The sequence below is a fragment of the Mesoplodon densirostris genome, chromosome 5, assembly GCF_025265405.1.
Source record: "Mesoplodon densirostris isolate mMesDen1 chromosome 5, mMesDen1 primary haplotype, whole genome shotgun sequence".
Classification (NCBI taxonomy): domain Eukaryota; kingdom Metazoa; phylum Chordata; class Mammalia; order Artiodactyla; family Ziphiidae; genus Mesoplodon; species Mesoplodon densirostris.
Window position 1 is genome coordinate 105,519,425 of NC_082665.1, and position 12,382 is coordinate 105,531,806.

At 43.1% G+C, this 12,382-nt stretch overlaps 1 protein-coding gene across 1 annotated transcript in view; it reads right to left on the bottom strand.

The window, feature by feature from the left end:
* The window catches only part of LAMP3 (lysosomal associated membrane protein 3), a 32,549-nt gene that overhangs the window by 4,103 nt on the left and 16,064 nt on the right, over positions 1-12,382 (bottom strand). The window contains exons 5-6 of the mRNA XM_060100071.1: positions 10,654-10,711; positions 7,065-7,235 (exon numbers count right to left, since the gene is read on the bottom strand). Of these exons, the coding sequence (XP_059956054.1) occupies positions 7,065-7,235; positions 10,654-10,711 (229 nt within the window). The remainder of the gene's footprint in view (positions 1-7,064; positions 7,236-10,653; positions 10,712-12,382) is intronic.

Below are 12,382 nucleotides of genomic sequence, written 5' to 3' on the forward strand. Positions count from 1 at the left end.
TCTGGTTATACGGAATTCACATTCTTATTAATTGTCAAAAAAACAATTGACAGGTATTTCTCTCTGTTCCTTGAGTTAGGTTTTCTTTTTGTATTTTATCAACTATATTCCTTTCTAACCCTCCCTCCTTTAATTTTTAAAAATTGTGGTAAAGTATATACAACATAAAATTTACCATTTTAATTGTTTTAAAGTGTACACTTCAGTGACATTAAGTACATTCACATTTTTGTGCAACCATCACCACTATCCATCTCCAGAACTTTTTTCATCTTGCAAAATGAAAACTCTGAATCTATAATTTAGTTTAATCTTATATTATTTTTCACTGCAGTAATTTTGCACTGTAGTCTTGTAGTTTGTTTTCATCTTACTCGTTTCCCATTGAGCTAACTAATTGGATTCTATTTTCTTTTCTATACCTTGGGAACTAGCTACAGACTGGGGTGTCCTCTGGTTTGGGGCTGGCTCCCCAGTTCATTTCCAGCAGTCTGTGTTTATTCTGCTTTGTCTCCGCAGTAGCCATTTTCACTACTCCTACCTAGCTTGAAGAGATGCGGGATCCTAGTTCCCCAACCAGGGATCGAACCTGGGCCCCGTGCATTGGGAGCGTAGAGTTTTAATCATGGACTGCCAGGGAAGTCCCAAGTGGCTGCTCTTTTTCTCTCCAGTTTTAGGAAGAGTAGTCAGCATTCACAGGATGTTTTTCTTTCACAGTATGGCTCCTTGGGGTAGGTGTACTGGGGAGGTTAGAAGGGTTAGAAGCCCACCCAGAAGGGTTAGAAGCCCACTCAGCTGCGCCTCTCCACTCTTCCTCTCAGTCTTGTATCTTTGTTGTTCATCAGTTTAAAATGTTTATTGCATTAGGTTATGTCTTTTTGATTGCTACTGGTGGTTTTTTTTTTTTTTTTTGCAGTACGCGGGCCTCTCACTGTTGTGGCCTCTCCCGCTGCAGAGCACAGTCTCCGGACGCGCAGGCTCAGCGGCCATGGCTCACGGGCCCAGCCACTCTGCGGCATGTGGGATCTTCCCGGACCAGGGTACGAACCCGTGTCCCCTGCATCGGCAGGCGGACTCTCAACCACTGCGCCACCAGGGAAGCCCCTCTAGTTACTATTTTAACTCCAATTTTTCATTTCATATATTTCTGCAGGGCTTAAAATTTTTTTCACAACCTACGTGTTTTTGCTCCCATTTGTTTCTTAAAAATTAAGAATTAGTAGTGAAGTATAAATTATAACCATTTTAAACAGTTTATGAAGCAAACCCAAAATTTAGGCACACATTGATACACATTTGTTAATCAATGTCTGTTTTGTATGTAATTCATACATAATTCTTTATTCACGTTATCGTTGTGAGAACCTAGAAACAATAAAAATTCCCAATAATAACAGAATAGTTACGTAAATTATTGTGTAATGTTGATAGCATATTCAGGATAGCAGCCGTAGTAATGACACTTTGTACCTCTAGCAGCATAGAGAAATGCTTATGGAACAAGGATACCAAACTGTGGCTTCTGTGTGCTTTCAGTTTGTAAAACAATATTCTTGAGAAGGAAATACAGTTGACCCTTGAAGGACACCAGTTTGAACTGCACGGGTCTATTTATAGGCAGATATTTTTCAACATTAAATACTACAGTACTACTTTATCTGCAGGTGGTTGAGGAACGCAGGTACAGAGGGAACCACCTAAACAGAAGGCCAACTCTGTTATACACACAGATTTTCAACCGTGGGAGGGTGGGTGCCCTGACCCCCAGCATCGTTCAAGGGTCAACTGTACACCAAAATGAACAATGGATAGGTTATCTCCATGTGGGCATTAGTGAAGGTTTCTACTGTCTCTAGGTAGGTTGCAGAGAGAGGGGTAAATTCAGGCGTTCTACCGTCAGCAGGAGGGAGAAACTGAGTTGAAACCAGCTGGAAGGGCAAGCAGCAGGAGAGCCAAAGGTCAGGGGCCAGTGCCGCCAGAGAGGATCAGAGGCTCCTTGTGAGGCTTCCCGGAGTCCTACACAGCAGCCTCCTGCCCCAACCTCAGAAAGGGACAAGCAGCACTCTGCAGTAAGCCTTGCAGCCCTAAGAGACGACTTGGAGGCAGCACGGTGCGGGGCTGGAGGGGGGCGGGGGAAACCCCAGGACACGGAGGAGGCCACTTCCAGATGCCCAGTCTACCACAATCCCAATCCCAGCACTTTCCCCTCTAGGACCCTCCTGGGACATCACTGCAACAGTGGGCAGAACTGTGAGGCAATAATGCATCCAGGCATTTATTTACAAATCATTCCAAGGAAACCTGTGTTCTTTTCAGTTACTAGAATGTTAATTCAAAGCAATTTTAAAGATAATTGGAGTGTGTGGGGAGGGGTAGATCACAGGAGTCTAAGCAGCAGCCGTCACTCCAAAGAACTCATTGAAGATGGTAGAAAGGAAAATTAAACTCAAGCGAACTGCCTTATCCCTCTCTTCTTGATTTTAATTCGACTTCATTTTCCTCTGCTGTGGGAGAAATTTCTATACTAGAACCTTTAGTCATTCTACAGGGTGGTTAGTGGCACGGTGAATAAACAACCCATGCTCTGTGGTATAGAACCTAACAAGCACACTTGAGGTTGAACTGGAAATGGGAGTCTAGTGTGGGTACTGGCTGACACCCACTGGAGGAAGGAGATGAAGACAGATGGCATCTCTCCGAGGCCACGCCCTTGCTGCTCAACCCGAGTCACTTTGGGGAACACTGGGTCCTCACATCCCAGATTTGCATTAACACCTCCTGGTGTAAGGAGGAAACAGGAATGTCCTCACCCTCCTGCCATCTTCAAGGGCTCTTGAAGCTCTCTTGAAGTTGCTGTGTGCCCTCCCCACCCCCTCACTTCTGAGAAAGTGGAGAGAGCTAAAATACCTCAAAGGAAAGCAGTACACATCCTAGATAAGCAGTGGTTATAGAGTGGTTGCCAACTTTCATAAACTTCCTCTTAAAAATAATGAATAACACCTCTGGAAAATACAGAAACACAAGAACAGTTTCTGTTAGTAAAAACAGTTAAAAACATCCAGAAGTCCATTACTCTCCCCTTTCTCTGAAAGACCAATCCCAGTTCTGCTATTTAAACAGTCAACGTAGTAGAAAACCATGAATAACATTCTAAGCCATATTTTAATAGAACTTTCCCTCCAGACACCAATCACTCCCAATCAGGAATTTCCTGGTTTATGTTTGTTTTGTTTTGTTTTGTTGTTTTGTTTTTGGTAAATGTTTGCTAAAAAGGGAAAGTGGATAAGAATCTGGGTAGATCTACCTCTTCTCTTTGCCATTTCTGACGGTTTAGATGCTTTACCTACCTCCGCCCCCGACTATGGCCCAAGCTAACAAATCTACAAGGATACACTAAAATCAAAGAAAAGTAGAGACAGAGCAGAAAAAGGGTATTAAGAAGGCAGACAACAAATTAAGGTGAAGGACTGGAGAACTAACATTTATGAAGCCTCTTTTGTTTGCCAAGATCTTTGGTATATCCTTTACATTAAAAAATGGAATGTTGGGAAGTTTTCTAGTTTTTTTTTTTTTTTTTTTTTTTTTTTTTTACTAATAATACATTAGAACAGTGTAGAATATGTCCTTTTAAAAATGATAGTCTAAAAAGGCCTCCAGGGCTTCCCTGGTGGCACAGTGATTGAGAGCCCCCCTGCCATTGCAGGGGACAAGCCCTGGTCCGGGAAGATCCCACATGCTGCGGAACAGCTGGGTCTGTGTGCCACAACTACTGAGCCTTCATTCTAGAACCCGCCAGCCACAACTACTGAGCCCACGCACCTAGAACCCGTGCTCCACAACAAGAGAAGCCACCGCAATGAGAAGCCTGTGCACCGCAAGGAAGAGTAGCCCCCGCTCGCCACAACTAGAGAAAGCCCACATGCAGCAACAGACCCAATGCAGCCAAAAATAAATAAATAAATGCAGCCAAAAAATAAAAAAATAATTTTTTTTAAAAAAATAAAAAGACCTTCAGTCAACCTAAAAAAAAAAGATAGTCTATCAAGGCTATCATTTAAGTAAATCAGGAGTTGGGCAAAATCCAGGAGTTTAAAATCACTTTAGAATTTATTTTGAAATGGATAGGTGTTTTCAAAGTAAAAAAGTTTTTTAAAAAAACTAGATATTGAGACTCTTAAAAATGTATACGAAAAAGCAGTGTAGTTTGAAAATGTCTTTCACACAATCTTCCCTTTGGGTGTTTGCTTTCTCCTTCACACAGGACCCTGCTCACATCCCTGCCTCTTGTCCCTAATTCTCACAGCCAGGCCTGTATTATCAGGTGTGGATGGTGGAACTCAAGCCCATATGACCCAGGAAGAAGTGGGGTGGGAGCTGTCTTGTAGCTAGCCTGATGGCCTTTGGTGGAATGCTAATTTCCTAATCAGATTTGGAGGGTGGGGTTGGCAACTAGAAAAGTTGATCCCTTCACTTCAGGCTAAATATACAGCCAGCATTCCCAAGGCCTTAACCTTGCACATTTTGAGGAAGGTGGGGCTTTACATGCGTTCATATTCTCTCCTGGGCCTCTTTCTGGTCACCAGGCATGCTGTTAGCAAAACGCCAAGCAATGCTGCGATACTCAGGCCCACGGCCACAGGGATTTCTCTCCTCTTTCTGTCACTGAAGCATTCGTCCGCTGTAATTGAAGTCAGAGTAACAGGTGTTACAGGCTGGCCACAATGCTGGGAAGTGATACTGCCCCTGCCCGCCTCAGCTTCACAGAGAAGGAAACTGAGCGAGAGATGGAGCTGTGGGGCCTGTCCCTGATGCCTCAGACGTATGGACAGGTGACGATGAGAAGGGAAGGGGTCACTACAGTGGGCTGAAACTTGTAGCGCCTGTGATCCCTTAAGGGGTGTCTTAAACTGCAGATCCCCGGGCCCCGCACCCAAGCAGTTTTGATTCAGCAGGTCGGAGGTGGGACCCAGGTGATTGTGATACGGCTGGGAGGCAGATCCAACTTTGAGGAGCACTAGTTAGGTCCAGAGGGTCAGGATCAGAATTGTGTCCTGACTCTCAAGCCAGGGTAAGCACGGGAGCCTTGTTTCCCAACGTTGGAAACACAGACCTGGACCATATCACCTGGCCAAAGTTTTCTATTTAAACTCTGTGCTTCTTGAAGGGACTGCTGGACACCCCGGGCTCCCGGTACCGGAGAGACCTTTTGCAGGCTCCGAGATTTTAGAGAGAAGGGGTTGAGAAAGGGGGTCAGGGGCCTACTGTTTGGGATGACCGTTCTCTTTGACAAGGCTGAGAGTTATACTTGCTGGATTCCTCTCCAGTTCTCCGAGCCCCTGTTGAAGGGTCACCCATCTGTCAGGACTTCTCTGAGCCCCTTCCTGCAACACTGTGTTCCTCATGCCTCCTTCCTCTGCACTCCCATGGCCTCTGTACTTATGCCTTTTATAATGCCATATTGTATGGTAACTTCTATTTTTTAACTTGCTCCTTTTTCTCTCCTCTCTTACTCTCTGGTAGAAAATATGATTTACAGGATGACATATAACTTCATATTTGAGCACCTTTAGTGAAATTTGAGGTGCAAAGACTGGGAATAAGGAGCTGGGCTGAAGTGGGGACAGTGGAATGAACAAGAGAAATATTTTGGAGGTAGAATTGATAGGGTTTTGTGACTATTTATATGAGAGGGTGAAGGAGGGAGAGGAAAAAATGAAAAGATAGCTTTCTACATCTCCTCGTGAGCACTGCTTAATAGCGGCTAGGTGTGCTGCTAAAAGGTTTTTATTTCTCATCTCTGCCACCAAGAGGTTTCCCAGACCTGCTTACTTCCTTCTATACACAGGTTCTGAGGGGGAGGAAGAGAAAGTGTGTGCCTTATTTTTAAGACCACATGATTAAATACAGAGGTTTTTCAAGCCTTCATAATAAATGTTTAAAAGAGTTTCCCAAACTGGATATTTTGAGACAAGATGACAGAGTGGGGGAAATACCTACTAGCAAATTTTAATATTTAATCTTAGGACTCTGGTAAACATCCAAAATTAAGATAGAGATTGTAGGACTCAGACCAAACCTACAGATATCAGGAGATCCAAGGCAAGTGACACTTAATACTGCCTTTGCTGAATGCTTTCCACCAGGTATATCAGAAGTTTTCTGCCAGACACATTTTCAGCTTTACAGTGGAATTCAAGTAGAAATCAGACTCATGTTATAGAAATTTAACTTACAGCTACGCCTCTAGCTAAATCTAATTTTGATAGCTGAGAACTATTCATAATGTCATTGACTTATTATGAGAGAGATGTTTTAGAAACTGAAGTTCAATTCTTGCCCATATGTAGAAACCCTTGTAATACTGTTTTCCTGGTGGGGAGAAAAGGGCTTTTTTGGAAAGTCACCCTGGGCTGCCCCTGGCCTTCTTGCTAGAATCTGCTTCCCTCTGTGGTGGTAAAAACCCAAAGTAGAAGTTGCATGGAAACTAAGACTAACTATGAGGAAGCACTATTGGGTGGAACAGCTTGGATTTGAGAAGAGGGGATCCAACAGAGTGTATTTCTGTCTAGAATGATCACAACTTTCTCTTTTCCCTCCATAAGTGGGAAAGAATCTATTCTGAAATCTTGAAGTTTAGACATCACTAAATACTCAGGATTTTTAAGGTGTTCTCCAAAGACACCTGGGTTTACCAGTATTCAACAGCTTGCTCAGGGGAGGTTACTGATGGCGTTTTCTGACTCTTTGATTGACTATGACTGTGTGTGTGTGTTTAAATGAGTCAGAATGTGTATTTTGGTCAGACAAGAAGAATGTATTCTGCTGTGGGAGGGCAGTGGACATGAGTGGGTGTAAGTGTCTGATTTTGAGGCTGGTATTGACTCATACAATGGTGGGAGGGAGGGTTGGCCAGAGAAACTTGACCCTGAGAGCTTAGTGGAATCATACTCTTCTAGGAAATTCATGTGATTCTTGTCCCTTTGAAAGCTTCAAACAAAAACAACTTGAAACTACTCCTGGGTCTCAGAAGTTTATGTTTGTGACATCATGATCCCTTAACTTACCATTTCCAAAGTGGTTGCCTTCAAAATCAAAGGCTTGAAGTTGGATATTCATTGTTTTCAGCTGAAGGTGGGGTGAGAGCTGGATGCTCTGTTCACTCACACACTTGAAGGAATGCCCGGCCACAGTCTCAAACATCATCATTGCACTTTTCATTCCTTGGTAAACTTTCTCTGAAAACACAAAGGTGAAATATCAACATGTAAGAATCCTGGCAAATATCCATTGAGCCCCACCTGTTGCTGGGTGGCCCATGTGCAGTTAAATGGCCTTCCTTAGATGTGGCTCTCCAGAGTTCTGACACCTTCGCCTCATGAAACATCACCCTGGTGCTGTCTGGGAACTTTTTCCTGATGCTCTATTCACCATATATGGGGGCAATCTCACATAAATTAGAATATGATAACATTGAAATAAAAACTCTTCGGAATCTTTTCTTCAGTTATTTTAAGTCATTGGGGGCAGAGTCAATGGGGACTATTGTCAGTGCTTGCGCACAAAAAAGTGCCCACAAAAACTTCAGAAATAAAAGAAGTAAGATTGTTCTCTGAGACAAAAATCACATGAACTCATAATGAATCAGAGCAGAGACATGCAAAGTTACCAAGCAGAGTATTTGCATGTCACCACACTGAATACATTAATATAGCAAAAGGAACGACTAAGCCCATCATTGGGAGGGGTTGTTGCATCATTCATGGAAGCATAGAGAAGGGAGAGGCCCATCTCCATCCATCTGAGTGCTGCTGGGAGAGAAGAACCTGCTCAAGGACTGGCCCTGTCTCGTGAGAGGCACACGCGTTTCAAGGAGATGAGTGCTTCAAGGCCCATGGGGTTAAACATTTAAAATATTTACACCATTGTAAAGCAATTATACTCCAATAAAGATGTTAAAAAATTTAATAACTCCATTTGCTCTAATTCCACCTCCACCAGGCACCCTTCTGAATATAGTTTGGTTTCCCAAATGGGAGAAAGTTCATTGGCAGAGTACCCAACTGTCTTGGTCCCCGTGCAGTTACAATAAGAAACAGTAGCATGATGAATGAACAAACTGGCATTCTGATTTTATACATCAGTTTTATGACCTTGGTTTAAGGTCAGGTTCCTTGAAGAAACAGCCGCTGATGGCTTCCGGGGCTGAGGACCAGACTATGGACCTCAGTGAATTCATCCACGGGCTGTTTTTGAGGGAGTCCGGAAGCTCCCTCCTCTCCTGCTGCTGCGGGTGTGTTCACTTGCATCTGACATAACATCTCACACGGAGGGTCGGCTCACTGTGTTTCAGGTGCTGTGCAAGGACTTGACGTGCATTTTCCTGTTTAATTCCCACAAACATTTTTTGAGATAGGTACTACCGTCACCATTTTACAGATGAGAAGACGGAGTTGAAAACGTAAATCTAAGAACATACATCTACTAAGTGGTATTTGGACTCAAGCCATCTGATCCTAGAGCTTGTTATCTTAACTGCTGTGCTGTTGTGTCTCCTGCCCGTTACTGTCATATTTACTGCAGACTCCTGCATTTATACATGCAAACGTCCTACATGATGTACTGAATTATCCATGTACACTACTGTATCTTGTGTTATATCCTGGGGTAGTCTACTGTCACTGCTCGTGCTAATGTCACCACGGTCACTACCCCTGTAACTACAACTAATTACTGTACTAACACCACCACCACTGCCACCACTGACATGAAAATGATCATTACTAGGAGTATGACGATTCCTGCTGCCACTGCTGAGCCTTGAGCATGGGGACCTAGAGTTGTTTTTTCCCCTCCCTCAGCCTCTCAATTAGTTTCTGGTCTGACTTTCCCTTCTCCTGCCCCTTGAGACATTACTACCCTATTAGTAGCTAAATTTGGTCCTTATCCAGTGATAACGTTAGCTGCTTTAAGTTAGCATGCACAATATTTATTCCCCAGTCGATATGAGGAGACTCATTTGAGATAATGCATATGAAAAGGTCAACTGTGACATCTTACTTATATTTAACCGATAATCATTGACAACAACTTTTTGAGCAATACCAATGTAATATTGCTAATATTTAAAATAGATATATCAGGGCTTCCTTGGTGGCGCAGTGGTTGAGAATCTTCCTGCTAATGCAGGGGACATGGGTTCAAGCCCTGGTCTGGGAAGATCCCACATGCCGCGGAGCAACTGGGCTCGTGAGCCACAACTACTGAGCCTGTGCGTCTGGAGCCTGTGCTCCGCAAAAAGAGAGGCCACGATAGTGAGAGGCCCGCGCACCGCGATGAAGAGTGGCCCCCGCTTGCCACAATTAGAGAAAGCCCTCGCACAGAAACGAAGACCCAACACAGCATAAATAAATTAATAAAACTCCTATCCCAACATTTTCTAAAAAAAAAAAAAGTTTAAAATAGATATATCTTCACATTTTCATTTCTCAGCAAGTTTCTTTAGTATAAGTTCCTTAATTAATAAAAGAATAAGTTTAAGCCAGTCAAAAGAATTTTGAAGAGGAGAAAAGAGACATGAAAACTCTTAGTACACGACCTGGCACGAAGGAGGTGCTCACTAACAGTGTGTTATCTAAGTCTAGGCTTTCTGGAGAAACATCTGAGGCCTCTGAGAAACTCCCTCAACTTGACTGGGAGCATTACTTTCCTAGAAGTGAACACTGTAGGAGTTCTTTCAACTTGCTCTACTTTGGGTAATTTTTCACATAGCAACCAAAGTGAACCTTTATAAATATAAATCTGATATATCATTTCCCTACGCCAAGCCCTCCAATGGCATCTTTTCACACTTTAGAATAAAATCCAAAGTCCTCACCCTGTCTTACCCGCAGGCTCTCTGTGCTCTGGCCTGGCTGCCCCTCAGACCTCATTGGCTGCTTTGCTTGCTCTCTTGGACACACTGGTTCCAGCTGGTCCTTGAGTGCCCCAGCAAGCTCACTCCTTAGAGCCTGGGCACCTGTAGTTCCTGCCGCCTGGAAAGAGTTTCCCCAGACCCAGATGTCCTCAAATGGGGACAGCTCTCTGCTCGAACCTCACCTCTTCAGAGAGGGCTTTCTCCTCAGAAGGCTTCCCTACTACTCCTTCCAGTCCTCTCCATTCTCATCCTGCTTTTTTTGCTCGTAGAATTTAGCACTATTTAACTATATATTATAATTTAATACATCTGTTTATGGTCCTCTTCCCACTTCTATAATGTAAGCTCCATGAGGGCAGGGACTATATGTTTAGATAATTAGGGATACCGAGTACATACTATAGGGCTTGGAACCTAGCAGGCACTAGCTACACTTTCGTAGAATGAATGCATGATTCCGAGAGTGTAAAATAAACCTCACCATTAACAGCAAATCTGTCCAAAAGTCACTCAACTCTATTGTTGCTGATTTGATACAACGTAGCCAACTTGCTGCATGAGCAGACAAGCAGACTGAAGCACACAGAGATGTATCAATAATAAGTTCCCTCAAAGTTACATTGCTGGCTGCTCTCTCAGTCTGTTTCTCAAAGGCAGCATCACATATTAGCAAGGTGAAAACTGAGCTAACCAGAAACATAGCATCATCGCTGATAGAACAGGCTTCTCCAACTACTTACCTGGATTTGAGACGGTCAAATAGGCTTCCACCTCACTGATATAATACGAGTTTTCATCCTGTAAAACAGCAGTGTGTCAACTTTTGGGTAATCTCTGTTTTTATGTTTATGATCCTAGTTTACAGACTGTTTAGGCAGGATTCCAGCTATTAAATCATTGATATGGGGGTTTGGGGTATGTTGGTATGGAGCCACAACTGTGTTTGAAATTTTCCAAAGAAGTAAATACATCATACAATAAATAGATAATAAGTAATGGCTTGCCCCTGGCTGAAAATTTCTCTATTGCATGCTTGTTGCTAGAGCCTGAAATTCCAATTCCACTGGTATGATCTGAGTCCCTTCAGCTGGGCCAAGTTTCCCCCTGTTATAATGCAAATACATCTGGAAGGTGGATGGGTTTGGGGGGGCATACATTAAGCCTTTATTAGTAATTAATATCTTAGGGTAGGGATTCAAGCTGAGACCATTCATCCTTAAGGCTACCGTGGGTGGATTTGATGGGGTCCATAAACCCCCCTGGGAAAAACAGTGTATGCAAAATTATGTGTGGATTTTCCTGGATAGGGTATCAATGATTTTAAACAGATTAATGGGTTCATGTCTCCAAAATGGTTACATGGGGCCATGAAGGATTCTGGAAAGAAAAGGTTAACCCTGAGATTACTGGCTGTTCTCTAGAAGAAGACCCCAGGTTGTTGTGTTCAGAATTATAAAGCAGTGCTCCACGTTTTATCCAGGGACTGTCCTTTTGGAAAACAAACAAACAAACCAAAAAACCCTACAAAACAGCCCTATAACTTCCTGAGAGAATCAGGGTATGGAACATTAAAACGAACTGAATTGAGATATGAAAGTTAAGCTGGAAAAGGAGTTTTTATTTTTTAAAGTAGGTGATTTACAGTGTTATTGCTTTTAAACATTCATTAGAAAACTATCTGCAAGTAAGTTGCCAAAAACGGTACAGCAACCAAAATCAGAATCTGAAATTGAATTACTTTTCGTAGTCATTAAAGGAACTTAGCAATAATAATCTTGACCACATTCTAGTCCATTTATATATTGTTTGTAGATGAAATGATGATTGCTTACACAGTAAGGGTTCCTGAAATACAAACTGTTCCAGTGAGGTGACTGCTATCGATGCACTGAACTCTAGATCCTACAGTTCATTGAAGCAGCTCCACACACTGGCTTCTCACCTCGTGCCAGGTACTTCTCCTGTGTGGCAGGCACCTCTGTGCCTCACCTTATTTAATCCCCACAACCACTAGGAGAAGAAATGGAGGCTCAGTGACTTGCCCAAGGTCACAGTCTTAATAGTTGGCAGGTGAAGATATGACCCCAAGCCACCTGGCTAGCCTTTAACTTCTCTTATATCCACTCCAGACCAGGCATTGCTCTAGGTCCTGGGGGAAGAATAAGACCCAGATGCCTCATTCAAGGTGCTCAGTCTTGGGTCTCAAAGGCAAGTTGGATGATGTGATGATGTGCTTGGACCATCCAATTTTTTTAGAGAAAAACAACTGTGACCCAGGCCCTTGGGTTGCTTTTACATACAGTTTATTCAGGTTATTCTTTTTTTTTTTTTTTTTTTTTTTTTTGCCACGCCTTGCAGCTTGTGGGATCTTACTTCCCCGACCAGTAACCCAGGCCCTTAGCAGGGAAAGTGCAGTCCTAACCACTGGACGGCTAGGGAATTCCCAGGATATTCTTTACTTGGGATCCC